This window comes from Hyposmocoma kahamanoa, unplaced genomic scaffold, assembly GCF_003589595.1.
Source record: "Hyposmocoma kahamanoa isolate Upper Pololo Valley unplaced genomic scaffold, ASM358959v1 63, whole genome shotgun sequence".
NCBI lineage: Eukaryota > Metazoa > Arthropoda > Insecta > Lepidoptera > Cosmopterigidae > Hyposmocoma > Hyposmocoma kahamanoa.
Window position 1 is genome coordinate 8,615,667 of NW_020653851.1, and position 20,265 is coordinate 8,635,931.

At 38.3% G+C, this 20,265-nt stretch overlaps 2 protein-coding genes across 2 annotated transcripts in view; one reads left to right on the forward strand and one right to left on the reverse strand.

The window, feature by feature from the left end:
* Window positions 1-7,876, reverse strand: part of LOC113230095 (C-Maf-inducing protein-like) — a 33,846-nt gene extending 25,970 nt beyond the window's left edge. The window contains exon 1 of the mRNA XM_026463852.1: window positions 6,820-7,876. Within this exon, the coding sequence (XP_026319637.1) occupies window positions 6,820-7,479 (660 nt within the window). The 5' untranslated portion in view covers window positions 7,480-7,876. The remainder of the gene's footprint in view (window positions 1-6,819) is intronic.
* A 7,198-nt stretch (window positions 7,877-15,074) lies between these two features.
* Window positions 15,075-20,058, forward strand: LOC113230096 (phenoloxidase-activating factor 2-like). The gene is made up of 7 exons (XM_026463853.1): window positions 15,075-15,291; window positions 15,682-16,019; window positions 16,103-16,264; window positions 16,406-16,503; window positions 16,574-16,834; window positions 17,647-17,848; window positions 19,572-20,058. The coding sequence occupies exons 1-7, from the start codon at window positions 15,075-15,077 to the stop codon at window positions 19,731-19,733; spliced, it is 1,440 nt and encodes a 479-aa protein (XP_026319638.1). The 3' UTR covers window positions 19,734-20,058.
* The last annotated feature ends 207 nt before the right edge of the window (window positions 20,059-20,265 follow it).

Genomic DNA, 20,265 nt, shown 5'->3' on the forward strand with positions numbered 1-20,265 from the left:
ATCGCAGCGGAGCCACGATAAAGTGGGAAGGAATGTTACATCTGCACTAACCGATAAAATGTATTACTACGGTCCTTTCGATAGTAATAATTTAGATAATATACCTACTGCCTACGTGACATAATGTAATATATTTTTAATATTTCAAATTATATCTGTGCCGACTCAAAGATTGTACCTACCCTGTGGCATGGCAATACCGCATAAAATAATAAGAAACCTCAGAAAGAAACAGAAAGTTACCTCTGTATGGTGAAATGCATAGTGTATTATTTATTTAAAAATTTACATAAATATTTAACCACCCGCCTCCTAGCGCTCTTATGACGTCAGAGACTTTATTTATTCGATAAATACGTATATTCAGACGTGCTTCAACGGTGAATTAAATTATCGCCGAAATATGCGCCACATCAACATAATACCTATAAACGGGTCGATTCAGGTTGTTTCGGTGAAAATTCATCACTAAATTATTTTAGTAAATACTATTTACTAACTTATCAAGTTGTAAGTAATATAAATATGTTAAATGAACAAACGAGAAAATAGAGTTTTTACAAAATATACAAAATATACCTTAATGTTGGTTTTAATTCTATAGGTATCATATTCCCAATAATTATCGGGATACAGTACAAGGTCAAGCACACACTTAAGATTTAAATTCAACTCTACGCCTCTCATGATAAGTTCAGTCCAGAGTCCGAATAGTCAAGCTTGAATGTAAAGTTAATTTTGTCGAATGAACTTCCTTGTATTTTCGAATTAAATTCCCGTGTATTAGCGTGTGCAAAAATAATAAATTATACAATTGCGTGTTGCAATTAAATTCACCGCAATTGTGTAGTTTAAGAAAATCATATTAAACGAACAATGTGTGGTGTGTATCATGTGTCTTTTGCGTAATGCGGTGATGCCACATTGAGCCGAGTGGCGTCTAATCTATCTACTATTAATATAAAGGTGTGTACAGATATGTACACAAAGGTGTGGCTGTCTGATAACTAACGCGTTTCGACGTTTTTGTTAATCTGCCCGGTGGCGATGAGTATTATGCAGTACTACAACTTGTTAACTTTTTATACTCTTAACCGCTTCTCAGAATTACAGCCTATATTAAATGGAAATGAGGTATATTCGCTTAAACATAATATCTTAAAATTTGCGATGTTCTGATCGACCAATAGTTGTCAAAGTATTTTTTAGATAAACGTTGCATATTATTGTATTTTGGTCATTACTATAATAAAGATTCGTTTAATCATCAAACTTCCAACTTGCATAAAATTTATAATAATATAAAATATAAGATACCTACACTAACGTATCTATATGTAAATAAAAAGATATAAAACCGAATATTCTAACAAATTTTAGTAAATAAGGGCCGTGTTCTGCATAAATGCGTTAACCCACAGATGAATCGTAAAATGAGTTACGAATGCAGTCTACCTTGTAATATAAAGTTTAATATTTATTTTCAGTAATATATGTAAAAACAATCGTTGTAACTGTTAAATAAAAAAATTGTTTTCACAAAATCTGGTTCGTCTCATACGCGAATTTCGAAAAAATGTGTTATGTGTGGTTAAACCATAAATGCGAACACATGTCTTTCAACGTGGTTTGAAACGATTTAGTTTAAGTACGCTTAACACATACAACTTGTTTGAAAAATGTAAATACTTTAAACTTTGTCGATGACATGAACAGACCGGAAAATGATATAGATTCTGAAACTGAGAATTGGGCGATGAGAATAATCCTTTTACTGTTAAAATAAGAATATGGCTAATGGCGCACCTTTCAAGAAATTTATTGCGAAAACTGAAGCTTAATTGGTTTATTTCCATCTGAAAGAAAAGGAATGAAGGCGAATGTGAGGCGAAGGTGTATATATATATATTTATGTAAAGAAGGAGGCAAACAAGCAGACGAGCCACTTGATGGGAGGTGGTCACTGTCGCCCAAGGATATTTGCAACATCAGATGAGCCTATGCGTTGCCAGATTTTGAGAGCACTGTAAACACGCTTTTTGAAGAACCCTGTGTCATAGCGCAAAGGAATTACTTCAGGAGGGAGATCATTCCACACTTTGCAGGTTCGAGGAAGAAATGAATGATATGTCCAGACATCTAAGGTGTGGAGATGGACTCAACTCCTTTGGCGGGAGGTGTGATGATGGAAACGAGACGGTGGTACCAGTTCAAAAAGTTCCTCAGAGCACTCCCCATTGTAAAGACAGTAAAACACGCACAGAGAGCCAACGTCTCTCCATAGGCTAAAGGGCTCCGTACCGTCTGCGAGTTAATGACAATCGACAATACGAACAGCCCTACATTGAATGGAGTCAAGTGGGTCAATCTGGTTGAAGAGATGCCATGCAGAGATGCATATGGAGCAATACTCCATATGCGGCCGTACTTGTGTTTTGTGCAAAAGAATCGGTGACCAAGTGAGAAATACTTCTTCGCTCTATTGAGCACACCGTGCTTTTTGGAAGCCAGTTTGGCTTTGCTTTCCAAATGACCCCGGAACTGGACTTCGTTCGTGATGTCCAGTCCAAGTATCCCAATACTCTTAGAGATGGTAAGGAGAAAAGGGTAAAGGTGTTCTGGAACTTAGGCGCTATTACAAATGGGTATTTTTTAGCGGTGAACGCGTATCTTTGTGGGGTTAAATTTGAAAAGATTCTGTCGACCCCATTCTGAGACCTGCTCCAAAGAAGTCTCAATTTTGGACACAAGTTGCACTCTGTTTTGTTCCACTTATATTTATATATTTGTGCGACCTGTATAATAGGCATCACTGGTACTGTCATCCGTATAGCAATGAATGTTACTAGTTAATAACATTATCATTGATATGCAGGATGAACAAGGTTGGCGATAGCACAGATCCTTGCGGAACGTCGACGTTAATGAACTGTGGCTATATTAATGAGAGATGGTTAGTGGGATGATATTGAACGGAAAGTAATTGTCGAAATCAGGTAAATGGAGTTATGTATGGCTTTATGGGTAGCCAAAACGTGTCAAGAAAGTGCGGGTTCTAACCTTCCTGTACGATAGCGAGTATTGGGTGTGACAGAAGAAGCATGAAATTAGGATAAATGCTGTTAGTATAAGAGCTTTGAGTAGTATGTCCTCCGTTAGTGCGTCTTTAAATTAGGCGTTTATAGAACCGCTACAATGCACCACTGCGGCACTGCAGCCGCACCATTACGAAAGATTATGTGGTCAAGTAGAAAGGACGGATGTTAGTAGATTTTAACGTGGGAAGAGGTAGACCCTCGACGCACATGTCTAGATCATATCTCGTAAAAGTAAGGAATGTTACGTCCTTTTGTGCACCCCCGATTGTTACTGGTCAAAGAAGAAGGGCTATTGATTATTGAAAACAAAACACGTTGACTGACAAAAATAAAACTACTGTTACTTGGTTTAATACATGATCACTATGAAAATGTGATTTCTCAGTGTTTGCAAGGATTACGTGTCACTTTATGCGTACTTTTCCGTACTTAGAAAAATGTGTTAACCACACTTGACACATAAAGTAATAATTTTGTTGATATATCGAATTTTGCATAAACCATTTTCATTATATTAATAATCATAAATTTGTTAGCATAAAAAATAATAATCTGATCGTAATGCTTACTTCATTACAAATCTTTTGATATATAATTGTCCTGTAAACTTCATTAATTAAATGAGTAATGACAAATAGTTGCCAAAAATCTTTAATGCTCAATATCGTGAAACTGTCATTTTGTGAGTTAACTCATTTATGCAGAACAGGGCTCAATGACGCTTGGAGTTCTTGACAAAGGTTGGTCAGAACATAGTACATAGACATCAAAGCTTTGGAGCATTTTATCTCTTATAAAATGATTTTGGTATATAATAATAATAATAATATATATGTATATCGATGTTACTGGTTAATGGTATATCGAAATCTTTGGAATATTCATTTCTCGAAAATGATTTTGAGAAGAATATCTTAAAAATAATGTCAATGACACCTACAATGAACTTTTAGACAATTAATGATTTTAATTAAGGTTGTTGAATGTGAGGATGTTTCACCACCATGATATTCAATTATTTTTTGTGAATTTACTCCACTAGTTTGTTCAATCTTTGTATAATTATTAATACAAAGATTGAACACTTAGAAGAAATCTATCGATCCGGCTGGATTCGAACCAACGCCAACGTCTTCTAGCAAACTTTGTCAGACGCCATGCCAACTAAGCCACGGAACGAACCTGCAGACCTTACGAATGTTTCTGTACTTGTAGCAGATCTTTGTTTTTGGTTTTTTAAAGACTTTTTGTCGTAGCGCCATCTGTGAGAAACCTATTTTTAATCTAAATTTAATTAAATCTATCTATAAATAATGATTTGTTTTTCCTCGAGGTAAAAGAATATCCTAAAATAGAAAACCAATCTGGATTATTAAACATTCAAAATAATTTAGATAACATAGCCGTCATTTATATTCACGGAACCATAGAATACAATCAACAGTAGGCTACACAGCTATGAAAAATTAATATAACTGTAAGACTAACTTCAGGCATGTTATCAGAAGTATAAATACGTCTAGAGCAATTTGAGCTCAATCAAGTAATAATAATTATTTACGGGGCGAACATGTGGTGCGCATGATGGTGAGCGACAAGCCAACCCATAGCAGTTGTAGAGACACTCAGAGCTTCAAGTTATAAAAACCTGAGCAGCTCAGCCACTGGACCTGATAACATGATAACAGGAATTATACAACCATCACTAAGCTTTTGTTAGACTAAGAATGCTTTCATGATAAACGAAAAATTTCATAATGAACCATTGATAAAACGACTTTTTCCAAAAAAAGCAATATTTCGAAAAAAGTCAACGTCTCTAGCAATATTTACTTTGCTTGAAATGTTGTGGAAAGTGATTAATAACAAACAATAGTGCATGGCTCTCTTTCTGGACATGACGTAGGCTTTTGACTGCGTCGTCGTCCATTTCGTCGTGCTACAGATGAAGACCGAACCATAGTCGTCAAAATGAAATGGGCGTCTGTCAGGGCAGTATTCTTGTTCCACTACTTTTTCTGATCTATGTCAATGATCTTCCCAAATAAACGAAAGAACATTTTATGTGTAATATTTGCGAATAATATTAGCTTTTCTTGTAAATGGAAACGAAAACAAACATTAATTTAAATATAACATAATACAAACAGAAATGTCATCATGATTTAATGAGATGAAGTTGAAAGTTAACTACTTAGTAATTACTAATCACTAAGTAGTTAACTTACGTAGTAATTACTTTTGTCAAGATTAAGACAAAAGTAATTACTATTTTTAAATGATAATTATGATCTTTTAGTGAAATATAAACCGACGTATTGTACAGAAAAGGATATTTAGGGGTGACGATAGACCACTATCTTCCTTTGAAAGATCATTTGACTCTGTGGATCTTACGCAAAATGATATAGATTTTTTTCAACGACTTTTGTAGGTTATAATAATCTCCTGGATAAATTCTCACGTATTCTACAGTAGAACTAAGTGACTATATATGTTTAAATTACAAAATAGAAATTTCATATTTGCATAATACTGTGATATCAAATTTATAACTCAAGAGAGTGTACAGAACAGAACTGCTAACACAAAAAACGGAATGAAAGTATGAAATAATTACTTTTTATCACAAATTATGTGATTACACTAACGGTTACCTGAACTTTAGTCGCCATTTACAATTTACTAAAGATTTTATTGCTAAAGACCTTATTGGTAAAGAACACTGCCTTTTTGGCCACCTTAGGATTAAAAGGTAGGAAATGTAAAAAGGGGTGCAGCCAAAGAACGCCTTTTATATGCCCCGTAGCCGGAATCCATCATATTAGTAATCAATTTAAGCAATGTGATTATAAATGTTCTGATTTCTTTAGGCATCATTTCTGAATGTATCGAAACTATTTCAATACACATGCATTCTATGAGCAAAACACAAAAATATTAATCCATTTTAATTTTAGTCCAATATTGAAAGGTGCTTTTAGCTTTATTAACTCCAATGTTTATTGAACCATGACGTCACGAAAGTCATCAATCGCCAGAGTCTGCATATCTTGTGGATCGAATGCTTGTTTCTGTCTGTAGGTCTGTTACTGGGGATATACCGATTGTTTTTTTTTTAATATATAAATAATATACGCACGCATTACCGATTGTTCTATAAACGTTTTATAACAAGTGTTGTATGTTTGGTGTGGGTAGGTTAAAACCATCAGTACAGCGGCAATTAATATTTACACAACACTTCAGACGAGTCTTATTTTCGTGCCAGCAATAAATAGATAGTGTAGCTCAGTTTGTGATAACAAATTTCCGCGAAAAGTATTTGGCGTAAGATTTTTGCAACATATATAAGTGTAGTTTTGACGCCCACATGTCTCACTTGTCTTAATTTGCGATATATTTCTAAGATAAAATTTTAGATTATTTTTGCGCTTGTGTAGTTTGATACGATTAGTTAGGTCTCGACAACATATTGATAAGTGGTTTTTAAGATATTCGTCAAAATCTGATACAAATCACCATTCGGATCCTGGATGCATTCCATGCTTTATCAATAAGTAAGATTTGATATTTGGACGACAATTCATTCTGGCTTTAACGTATTTCAACGTATGGCAAACAAACACAATTTTTCGATTGACAAAGTTTGTATGAATCGATCGCGCTTTGACCGATGATCCTGCAAAATAAACATTTCAAGTCGTGAAGAGGTACTTACAAAGTATTCTGCAGAACTTTGATCAGCGAGAGAAGGTGAAAACAAGCAGCTGGGTGAGGGGGGTGCCGTGGCTGCGGGTGGCGGAGGCGCCAGCGACAGCAGCTCTCCAGCTGAAGCCGACATGCTGCCGGCCGCTGCCAGGCTGCGCAACCGATCCGCCAGGTCAGTATGCCCACCATTACAAGTCTTCCCGTTACTTGCCTTCTCATCTCCATTACACAGATTGTCAATAATCCTCGGCCGCCGCAATTTTCGTGAGGCTGCCCGCCACCGTCTCAGCCTACACGCTGCGTTGTTGAGCGCCTCTTCCGCTCCGCGGCGCTGCGTTTGCTCCTCATCAGATTGTGTTGCTTCCCCACTGTCTGCGTGTTCATCGATAAAAGGTAAAGTTTGACCTAGGGAAGACGGTGACGGTTCATTGTCTCCGAGCACAGAACCTGGCGGACCGAGAAAATCTCGGAGAGCAAATGCGAGCTGTTGGTCCGCATTAAGACCAGCCGGGGCATTGTTCGGCACAGGCTCCATGGTGACGTTTCTTTCTTCGTTTCTTTCATCTTTGGTATCACTTTTCAGGTCACCTTTTTCGTTAGAGTTAAGATCTACCTTTATTTCTTGACTGAATGACGGCATTCTGAAGAAATTACGGCTAACGAAATTCATCACTGTTCATTTTGATTTCTTCTGGAAATTTAATACTGCTGGAATATACACGGTCTGAATGTGCCAGTGTAAACAAACCGAGCTAAATAAACGACTCGCACACCACTATCATAAAAATGACGAACTCACATTATCAGTGCCTAATATCAATCTAAACTTTTAGATTTAATCGATGATATCGTCGGCACCAATCGACCCAAAATGTTAACTCACTGAACTGTTGAATAACTTAAATGCTAAATATATTAATTTACACAGATCAGTCATTATAGATTCCGCGGGAACTATACAGATTCACACCGAGTTAAAGCGTATGCACCATCAGCCGCGAATTACACAAGCATTGTGCGCAAGCTGAGCACTACTGGCTGATGACGGCGGCGACGGGCGGCACAGCGGCGCGCGACGCTGTCATACTATACTATTCATATACGCAACGTGCTGTGCTCGATTGTACTCTTGTTTGTATTGATGTACTCGGCGTGCGCGAAAGCGACCGCGCCGGTGCCGCCTTGCTGTGGCTTCTTTTAGAACTAACATGTATAGCGCCATCTGCGTTTAATTGTGGACGGCTATTGAACTAAAACGCTCAATGGTCATGGATAACTTTTGTGCTTCCGTTATACAGCGTTAGGTGGCCTTACAGTCAAAATAGTAGTTATATAATACCCAAAAAAAATAATTATAAGCATTGTGTTGTATGCATATTATTATTCAAAATAAATACTTTGTGTGCTAGTCATCTTCAACACTGTTACGCAACAATATGTCATCGAGTGACCAATGGCCTTTGTATTGTGTTTAATTTGAGGTCAAATTGAATTCAATTATTACATTGTCCAAGGTCCTACATTTTTTTACGATACCTATACGGTACCTACTTTATTCACTCATTTACGTTCCAATGTTAGGCACAAGTCTCTTCTAAGGAGAGGCTTCAGGCCATTATATTCATGGGGCAATGAAAATGGATCGTGTTCCTTGAAAGTTTATTTATACATATTGTGTGATATGGTGACAATAAACATCGTAAGGAAACCTTTATAGCCAAAGGGGTAGTGTTTAAACCAATACAAAAAAATAAAATAAAAATACATTTTTATTAAATGCATGTAAAAAACAAATTCCTGGACTTTTTAAGGAAATTGAAATTGCCCCTTAACAAATTACCTCTCCCTAGAGAACGTCCGTGCCCTGCAGTAGGCCTAATGGAGTTTATACAGATTTACGTGCCATATTTATTCCTGCCTTCCTAGCTTGCTTGGCAAGTTGATGCGTAAACTACCAGTCCTATAAAAATAATTGCTGCTTATAATTTTTGAACTAATATTAGTTGTATTTTCGGCGCTAAGTTATTATAAAGTATTTGTTTTTTCTATCTAGTAATGACAGTTATTATTGTTAAACTGCCTCCGTGGCCGAACGGTTACCATGCCGGACTGCCACGCAGAGGTCCCAGGTTCGGTTCCTGGGCCGGGCGAAATATTTGTATGACCTAAATTTATTTCTCTCGTGAGTTTGGATGTAATTTTGTGGTTGTCTATGTGTGTGTCCATGGTTTCCCTAGTGCGGGGCTATGTTGAGTGTGTGCGTTATTATTATTATTATTATTATTTTAAGATAAGCTATTTTGACGGAATAAAGTAATGTTTTATAACAAACGGTAACTCATTACAATCTTATTGCTTTCCGACCTTACTATCTATATTACCAAATACCCTTCTCACTTTCACAGGCAACGCTGCTACGGATCTGCCGGTAACTAGAATATACTCCAAGTGATTGTCACCTATTTCGTGCCCTTGTTATAATAAAGCCACACGCATATACGTCAAAAATGCTTTTACCACATCATCAGTGTCAGCTTACACGCATACACTGCTGGACATAAGCCTATCCCTGAGCACGCCAATTCTGCCGGTACCAGCCAGCCACATTTCACGGGTCGTCCGTTCTTTTTGCCGTTGGGCGCCCTACATTAGATATGTTTGCCTTCACGCAGTCACCACTATAGAACAAGTCTGCTCCATCGAGCATCAGCCCTCCTGCAGCTATGTCCGGGCTACTGCCAGTTAAGCTTACTAATTTTGCAAGCTATATCGGTCGCTTTAGTTCTTTGACGTATGACTTTATTAGGAATTCTGTCCATCAGAGAAGTCCCAATCATACCTCGCACCACCGCACACTGAGTGACTTTAAAATTGGGGATGTGGCCTGTTTGTTGATTGGCTTTTTATCACATGGACGTCATAAAAATATATGAACTAAATGAAAAAAAATTAAATAATATTATGTGAAATTTTATAACGGTCCTTTTTTAAGCATATAAAGTTAGACCAATTTCGTTCATAAAATCTTTAAGCCTCTTCTAAAAAATTGTCATTTTACTGATGTGGCTTTATTACACTTAGGGTGCCATTTATTTATAGCTCTATGTATTTTGAAATGTGTACTATTTCACAATGATAACGAATACGGTCAATACCAATTGCTTATTTAACGCTAATAAAAGAAGAATATTGTGACACAACAGCTTAATAAAGGAAAACATAAAATATCAGAAACATTTTGACGACCTTGGACCGAAAAGTAGCTATACTAAATATCCTTGTAGCAGGGACAAAAAATCACTGGGTAATGGTGACGAAATATAAATTTCAACAAACTTTCACGATTTTCACTCATTTGATTGCAAAACTATTTTATTTCAATATTATTTCAATCAAAACGTATTTTATTTACCTCAAATTTTCGAACGTGTTATCCGTGGCATCGAAGGGAGGTGAGAAAACATGGTAAAGAAAAATTTAAATTTAAAATTTAAAAACCCTCCGACCAAAAAGCAATTTTTAAAAAGTTTATAACGCTGGATGAACGTTTTCACAAGAAGCTCTACTGCTATACTAATAGTACGTGAGGCGCACTATAAGTTTCCGGAATGAATAAGAAAAAAATACTATAAATGGTCAGAAATGAATTTATTGTTTCTCAAAATATTCTTCGTTAGCGTTAATGCACTTTTTAACACACTCCGTGACAATCTCTGAAACATATTTTTCATACTCTTCGACAACTTCTTCAGATGATGAAAATCATTGACCGCGTAACTGGTTCTTAATTTTTGGAAATAAATAAAAGTCACAAGGTGCCAGATCGGAACGATTACCCAAAGCAACAGTAGCAGTTATTAAAAAAAGAATCAATCATCCGCTTAGAGGCACTTTGCATGCGCGCCACTTTGGTTGGTTTCGGCTCATCTCGAAAGACCCATACCCTCGATTGTTGCTTTGCTTTGAGATCGTAACTATAAATTAATGTTTCGTCACTTTCTACTATGTCCCACACCAAATTTGACGCCCCTTTGTTAAATCTGGTAAGCATGGCATTGCAACAAGTGACGCGATCCGATTTTTAAAAAATACAACATGCGCCTTATATTTAAACGAGCCCTGTACCCCACCTACGGTGGGGTCGGGCTCAGCCTGCGGCGCGTGGTCGGTTTCAGTTTACGGGGTGTGGTCATGCTCTTCGGTGGCACAACAGTTAGTACTATGGGCGCTTGATGAGGAGGTCGATTCCCGATTTATGCCAATTTAAGAAACGAACATTTCTAAGTTGGTTTTAGTCTGAGTATTTTGGGTTATCGACGATTTGGTATTCATAGTACAGGAAATTCGGCAGTAGTTTGGCATTTTTCCCCCTAAATACTTCTCTTTGGCATAGTTTTCAAGGACAAGAAAATGAAATCTAACATAGAGACGGTTGAGATACAACAACGCTATAATAAGTATTTCATTTCCACTATCTGTCACCACTGTCATCATCATCGGGAAGCATGCTTTACATTTTTATAATTGTGAGATCTTGTACTCGTAATCTATTGCGTCTATATTGCGTATATTATCTCCATTTGATGGCGTGCGGACTCCGGATCTCGGCCTCCGACCTCGGCACTTATGGCTTTGTTTTAAAAAAATTGAAATAGCTCTTTAATGGCGGCCATATTTAAAAATTGCAAAAATATATTTTGACCACCAATTATTATCAAACAATCTTAGAAAACTTTTCGTGCCAATTTTCATTCCGACACAAAGCAAGTTTTTTCAATAGCCATTTACATAAAAAATTACGGCTATATCGAAAAACGGCAGATACAAAATTTTTACCCCAAATTGGGATTGAAGCTATGTCATTTTCAGTCGAATTAGAAGAAATTTTTATCTACCGCCAAAAAAGTTTGTATGGCAGCCATATTGAAAAAAGGCGAAAAATAAATTTTGACCGCAAATTATTATCAAACACCTATAGAGATCCCCATATATCTTTTTTCTGTTGAATTAGAGCTAATTTTTATTAGTTGTTGAATGGCGGCCATATTAAAAAATGGCGTTAAACCATTTTTGATCACAAATTATTATCAAGCATTCCTACAGATTCACACATGCCAATTTTCAAAGGTATCAGAGCATCTTGTTTTTCTGCCGCAAACGAATGCTTTTATGGCGGCCATATTTGAAAATGGCGAAAAACCAATTTTGACCACAAATTATTATCCAGCACTTCTGTACCTCCATAGAGGCATACCAATTTTTAGCCGAATCAGAGCAAGTCCGTTTCGGCAGTCACTTTAGACACACAGCCATATTAAAAAATGGCGAAAAGAAACTTTTGACCCCAAATTATGGTTAAGGACTCCTAAAGATATATATATATACATACCAATTTTCAGCCGGATCGAAGAAAGTTGTTCTTCAACCGCCATTTTCAATTCGCCAACTTATTTTTTTAACCCAGGAAGTTGACCACTATTAATCCCTACGACATTCCTTCGAGCACTTCCTACTCTCTAATACTCATCTCTAATACTTTCCGTGATAGGAGACGGAGTGAAATTTGTATGGCCGCCATCTTATTTATTTGAATTTCGAACATTTTTTACTTTCGGCGGAAATCTCTTCTTCTGGGAGAAAAATGCTGGTCAAAAAACCGAAAATTCGCTTGTATGGCGGCCATTTTGAAAAATGGCGGAATTAAAATTTCGAAAGCAGATCTATATTATGAGCCTCCGTACACGATCGGATGTCAAATTTCAGTCGGATTGGAGCACTTTTACTTCGTGCCGCCATTTTGAAAATTTTTTTACCTGCACTTGGCTCGTACTATTCTGTACGACATTTGTTTGAGCACTTCTCATCTATCTCCAATACTCGTTGAGATGTAGACCTCGGAACATAGTGGACTGTTGAAAATGTATGGCAGACATATTGGAAAATGGCGGAATCAAGAACTTGACCACAAATTCGTATTAAGGGTTTCCAGACATGGAAGGCTATAAAATTTCAGCCGGATCGGAGCATCTTTTCGTCGGGCCGCCATCTTGGATGGGCCATTTTGAAAAAATAATTTCGACAGCCAGTTAGCCCTTACCGCCCTCTACGATATTAGTTTTACCACGATTTACCTATCTCCAACAGTTGCTGAGATACAGGGTCCCAAAATTTGTATGGCGGCCATTTGTTTTTCGAATTTGAATTTTTTTCACTCTCTGTAGAAACTGCCCAGGGCGTGGATGAACATTTGTTTGGAGACTTTAGGCCACTACGTATACTTAAGCCGGGCATTTGGGGTCCTACCTGATGCGGAGCACGTTTCGAAGATTTTGTTGCCTTCTGATATTTAATAAGTCTGACCATAATTCACCCACATTATTTTTACCCTCCCGCCCTCCTTCTGGGAGAAAAATGACGCCAAAGGGCAGAAAATTCACATGTATGGCGGGCATCTTGGAAAATGGCGGAATCGAATATTCGACCGTATATTCGCATTGTGGGCTCCCATATACGGCCGCATGCCAAATTTCAGCCGGATCGGACCACCTTTTTTTGGGACCGCCATTTTGAGTTGGCCATCATAAAAAAATATATGACATTTTGAATTGATTTATTGAATTTTTTTCACTTCCGGTAGAAACTGACCAAGATGGCGGTCAATTTTAGTTCGAGAGTCCCACCTGATGCAGTCCATTTTCATGATTTTTCTGATACTCACCGGAGCCTTCCGATCACGACTCCCGTACATCATTTTTACCCACCGCGACTCCTTCTTGGAGAAAAATCATCTAAATCTCTGGTTCAGTCTGTCAGTCAGTGGTAATCGAGCTAAATAGAGTATAATAATCATACAATTATAATAATAATAATAATAGGTATTTTTCTTTACAGGCATGGAGTTTGATTATGTGCCAATCAAAAGTGGAAATACATTATCAGTTTGGAAAGCCATACGATGTGTAAGATATGCCAAAAACTTTTAAAGTGCAATGGAGGCCGCCCTTCTGGATTACAAAAACACCCGTGGCTTGATTTATTCCTTTGTTTTGCTCTTACATTAAGAAAAATAATTTAAATTTTCTGTTAAATTAAAATTTAATTGAATTTGCTATATTTTCCAGAATTTCCCGGTATTTCCCGGTACTCATTTTTATATATATCGGGAATTGCAAATCTCTAACCAGTCCCGGTACTGCTATAGCTAGCCAACAGCTACAATAGGTATTTACCACAGAAATCTAAATATTTATTTAGATTTTTGTGGTATTTACAAATTGAATAAGTACATCTTAGGAATGCCAACAACATCTTTGTTTTACATGTATTGTAACAATAACTAAACGTCTTGCTTTGCTACATTTGCTAGGTTTTGAAATGTCCATCCTTTGTCACTGGTAAATAAAATAGCATTGAACAGAGTTTTTCCAGGAAAAACTGCCACCTTACCTATTTCTGCCGCCAAGCAAAGCAGTAATGTGAGCATTACTGCGTTCCGGTTATGAAGGTAAGGATGCTGATGGAATTACGGGCCCATGTGATATGTCTCAGAGTGACGGACGCAGTGTAGTTAGTGTTCCTCAAATCTTTGCGATCTAAAACTGAGTTGCTGCTGCAATGCACAGGCGTGTCGCCTACCACCAGGCGTACGACTAGTTTGTCCCGTTACTTGGTATAAAAAAAAATCAGGGCGGTCAAAGCCTACAGGGTATTTGACGCTATGTTACTTATACACCTCTACAACTTTGACAACCTATACAAATCTTTAAAGTTGGACGTATCCTTGTCACCATTATAATTTATTTATTCACGTTACGCTCTTCTAACGCTAACCAAATTTTGTCAATCAAGTTCCTTATGAAAAGTTATCACGTGTAAAATTTCTCACAAAGGATTTAGTCACTGCAAATTTTCCAGTTAAGTACACTTTAATACAGTTTACCAACGTCATTTACTACGAAAAAATACCTACTGATTGCTCAGTACAGACGGATTTGAATTGACTTTCAAACGTAACAATGAATACCATATTTACATGGCTAGAACAGATTAGTAATCCACATTTTGTTGATTGCAACAATTTGTACCATAATCACGGGCATTACACCATGAAGGTTGGAATTGTTAGGGGAATACCATCATTCGTAATACTAATGGGATATTTAACGCAGGCTCATGATTATATCATATTTTATAACCATTTTTGACACCGACCGGATAGGGTGTTGGTTTTATGGTCAGTTACGAAACAGTCGCTCGGTTATCGACATGTGTCTGTGGCTTTTGACGGCATGTTTGGGTTTGATACCTTCGAACCCCAATACTAACGTAGTGGTAATTCCTGTAGGAGTACCATCGCCGATATTGGTGCCCACTCCAGCGCCGACTCCAGCGCCGACTCCAGCGCCAACCCTAGCACCGACTCCAGCACCGACACCAGCACCGACTCCAGCACCAACTCCAGCGCCGACTTCAGCACCAACAGGTCTACCGGTTACTACTGCCCTACCAGTATTGACCAGTGCTCCACCAGCAATCACGAATGCCCCTATGCCAATGCCAACTCTCCCGCCAGCAATGACTACTGCCCCACCAGCAGTTACTAATGGCCCACCAGCATTTACTACAGCCCCGCCAGCAATTACTACAGTCCCACCAGCAGTTACTACTGCCCCGCCCGCGGTTAGCACTGCTTCACCAGCAGTTACTACTGCCCCGCCTGCAGTAACTACTGTTTCGCCTACAGTAACTACTGCCCTGTCAACAGTCGCTCCTACCGCCATGACGCTAGGTGGAGTGCTTTTACCTGTCCTACTTTGTACTAATCCTGATATAGTATGCATCATTAACCCGAATGATTACCAAACCACCACAGGCCCCCTGATTGACCCCAGACTCGGCACCACGCCAGCATCATCAGCTGCTCTGCAGAACCCAGCCATTACAGCCTACAGTGCTCAAGTGCCATCATTTGACTCTGCAGTTAAATTCCCCAGACAACGAAGAAGTGTACGACCCGAAGAGTCAAAGTCAAAAATGAACATCAATAATTTTTTGACTAGCGCTTACAGCGGCAGCGGCAGCGTATCGAATAACAAGGGTCACAAAATCAGCAAAAGGCAAGCAACTAACTGCATTTGTGTACCTGCAGGGACTTGTCCCCCTGGAACTAATAATGGTGCCGGTTTGATTGATATTCGAATTGTTACTCCGGTGAGTTAATGATTTTCTTGAAACTTCCGTATAAATAATTAAAATACGAGGAATCTTGGGACAATTTCTGTTTGACTTGTTAGGTCCAAGTGCAATGTGCTGCCGGACAGGTGTATTGTTGCACACTACCGAATCCCACACCCAATCCTACGCCGATCGTTGCCTGCGGGACACTGCAAACAGTTCCTGCGACAACCGTCACTCCAGCAGCCGGTCAAGCGAATTTCGGAGAGTTTCCTTGGCAGGTTAGTTCATGAATGTCGATTAAAACAAATTTTACGGACCGTGTTCAGAGAGAAGGTACTGTGTAACAAAGACGTTAGAATTTAAGTGGTATAACAAGCCTGTTTCCTGTATTTGCTGACTATTTTGTTTGCATTCTACAGGCATTGATACTAACCAAACAGAATGACTACATAGCAGGAGGTGTATTGATAGACCAAGTAAACGTTTTGACTGTCCGACACCGACTGACACCCTACATGTAAGTATTTTTGAAAACAATAAAGAATGTGTTCTTAATTAATTTCAATATGAGATAACGCTTGGTTCAGTGTTGCAGCAACGACTCCGAACGTGAAAGTCCGTTTTGGCGAATGGGACGCAGCTGGTGTATATGAACCCGTGCCGTTCCAAGAATATACAATATCGAAGGTGTTCGTTCACCCGTCTTACAATGCACTGACGTTGCAATATGACATTATGGTACTGCGTCTGGCATCATCCGTGCCGCTGACGCCAATGGCCGGTGCTGCATCTACCATTAATAGAGCTTGTTTGCCACCCGCTGCGAATAGTGTTTATACTGGACAAAGGTATTAGTCGATTTTAAGTCTAATTTATCATTGGATTTTTTAATTTTCCACAGGACCATATTTTCTTTGTTTAACAAATTAACACTGAATGTGCTCGAGATTTTAATAAAATCAATATGAGGTCGCCTTACATTATTAACTGCCACAATGGCGGAATTGGAAGAGGTCCCTGGTTTGATTCCCGGGCTGGGAGAAATATTTGTATGGCCTACATTTATTTCTCTCAAGAGTTCGGGTGTAATTTGTAAGGTTTGGGTATAACTTAACTATAGATAGTTATTGTTTGTGGTAAGTAATATATCAATACTCAATTTATTTGTATAAGACACATAATTTACATTAATAAATAGATAAATCTCGCACACACTCATAGCCCCGTACTAGGGAAACCCTGTATACACACATAGACAACCACAAACTACACCCAAACTCACGGGAGAAATAAATGTAGGCCATTCAAATATTTCTCCCGGCCCGGAAATCGAACCCGTGTCCTCTACGTGGGGGGTCTACTCTGGATCTCTGTGCGACATCCGTCCGAAACAGTAACTGTCAAATAAGCAATACTCGACTAAATGGAAAGACGCGTGATGCGAATGAAGCTTCATACTTGATACCTGTCTTTTAATTTGGTCGAATATTACTTATTTGACAGTAATTGTTTCGGACGGATGTCGGACGGAGATCGAGAGTAGACCCCCTGGCCAGCATGGTAACCGTTGGGCCACGGAGGCAGTATTAGTATGTAACATTTGCGTATTTCAAACGTAAATAAAAGGTAAACGAAATAAGTAATGAATCTCATCTTTTAGATGCATGGTTTCCGGTTGGGGAAAAAACATGTTTGGCTTACAAGGACAGTACCAGCAGATTCTCAAGAAGGTAGATGTACCAATAGTAGCACCTGCGACGTGTCAGACGCAGCTGCAGACGGCAAGACTCGGCACCAGCTATGTCCTCGATACCACGTCATTCGTGTGTGCCGGGGGAGAGGCGAATAAGGATTCTTGTACTGTGAGCGTTTAGTTTACAGTTTGTTTTTTTTAATAGGTTTACGAGTGTCACACTGAAAGTTCTTAGAATGTCAAAAACAAAGCAAACTAGCAAGTTAATATTTTTATTATTGTTTTTCAAAATACACCATTGACATCAACACATCGCCGCATTCGATGGAACCACTGAGATAAGCACTTTGCCCACTCTTCCTTAGGAGTTTCTTCCATGGCCTCTTCAAATGTAGCCACTGCTTTCTCGGCGTCCATGAGTCCCTTTCCCCGAGCTTTTCCTTTATTTTCAGGAATAAATAAAAATCGCATGGCGGGAGATCCTGTACTGTATGGCGAATGACCTAGTATTTCTACACCTGATGTCGCCAAATAGTAAGTTGTTCGTTGGGCCTTGTATGCTGAGGCGTTGTCATGATGTAGCAGGATCCTACTGCGAGATCGTTTCTCCCGAACTTTTTCCAAAACTAGTTGCAAGCATTTGATAGTATACCATTCTGCAGTAGCTGTTTTTTCGTTTTCAAGAGGAATAGTTGCGTAATGACCTGTCCGTCTGAAAAATGAGGCTACCGTCTTCTTTCCCACGCTTCGACCTCGCTTTACTTTTGTAGGCAATTTTTCTGAAGGAATCACCCACTGAGCAGACTGTCCTTTAGTTTCTGGATCGTGACAGTAAACCCAGCTTTCGTCACCCGTGACTATATCGGATACAGCATTTGAGTGACATTTCACGACGATTTAACGACAGAGTTTTTGGTCAAATAATGAGGTATCCACCGAGTACAAAGTTTCCTGACCGTCAAATGTTCATGACTTGTCCCGATCTGCTGTTCGGTCAATCTTTTGTCAGTCTCTATCACGAGCCGCACAGCACTGATATTATCTACAGTCATCGCAGTTGAAGGCAGTCCCTCACGCAGAGCATCAGAGCTGCATCATGAAAGGCCAACCGAAGTCTATCATAACTTTCTTATTCACTTAAATCCCAACGAAAGTCATAGAAAATCATTGCACGAAGATTTTCTCGAGTTAATGTTGATGTGAAACATCTATTCTATTTTTAAAATTTAAATATTTTATTTTATTTGACTGTTTTTAAGTAGTCAATTCTAAAAAATTGCAGTGTTGCCCTCGTAGGTATATTATGTAGTATGAATATTAACTATAATTTCACATTTCAGACACGGTTACACAAAATCATTTTTTCATGAAAGTTTTGTAAATTGTTAATGCATTGTTCGAAATAACAAACACGCAATTTAGGTCCGCTGTAATACCAATTTTACACATTTTCGCTTTAGGCGAGAGCGTGGTTAAGCTTAGAATGGTCAATGTACTAATTATATATATGTGTAGCAATCATAAAAATATCTCGATGATATATAGGTACCTTCTAAATAAAATCATTTTTGTTCAAGTATTTGTTGATTACAAGTAGTCGTAATATTGATATAGTAGAAAAATACTAGAATAAGATAGGTAAGTCCTTTATTATACTTGTTTTAAAAAAATGTTGATTACTTAAAAAAATTAATACGAATAAAATTTTGTCTGAACTATATGTTTCTAGCTGCATTGGGCTTACTAGCCCAACTGTACTTGCCAGGTGAACTGTAACCTAGAACCAGTTCTTACAGGAAACTTATCCCAATTGTGGGATCTAACTTAAAGTTCATACTAGTTTGCCACGCAATTTTAGGGTGAACTCACGCATAATCTATTCTCATCTACAGGGTGATGGTGGCTCTGGACTAGTCTGCCAAGTTAACGGACAATGGACATTGGTTGGTTTAGTCGCGTGGGGCCTGGGGTGTGCCAGCCCTAACGTGCCTGGGGTCTACGTTAACGTCGCTGCTCTTTTGCCCTGGATTCAACAGCAGGTCGCCACTCCTTAGAACGACGTGATTTTTTTTTTGTAAAAATAAGCCATAACTGTAGGACTAGCACGACAGGGCTTGACTTGCGCGAGAGCATATAGAGAATAGCAATGTGTCGCACAAGTTGCGCCCTGTTGTGTTAATACTACAAAGTGTAAAAATTGTATATTCGAAATGATAAGTTTTGTTGTCGTAGTTTAAAATGGTGACTAGTAGTGCTGGTACGACATGGCGCGACTTGCGCGAAAGCGATTTAAACCATGATATGTCTATGCGAGAACAGCAGTATCTCGTGCTTTATGCCGCTCTCGCGCAACTCGCGCTCCATCGTACTAGCCCTACGGGTAAATTTGTTTGTACTCTCCCGGACATATATTTCGGGCCACCTTGCATTTTTATTGTTAAAAGGTTAGAATATAAAAAATATTGTTGTCGTCGAAGAAAAACTTGTTCCCGGTTTTACAAATAAAAATTTTCCAAAAGGAAAATTCCATAATAGTTTTTTATCAATCAAACATTATTTTAGCTTAGGGCATTTAATACTGAAATT

Coding starts and splice junctions, on each gene's coding strand:
- LOC113230096 (XM_026463853.1), top strand. CDS start 15,075: ATGTGTCTGTGGCTTTTGACGGCATGTTTGGGTTTGATACCTTCGAAC. Junction 15,292..15,681: donor GCCGACTTCAGCACCAACAG/GTCTACCGGTTA, acceptor AAACCACCACAG/GCCCCCTGATTGACCCCAGA. Junction 16,835..17,646: donor AGTGTTTATACTGGACAAAG/GTATTAGTCGAT, acceptor CTCATCTTTTAG/ATGCATGGTTTCCGGTTGGG.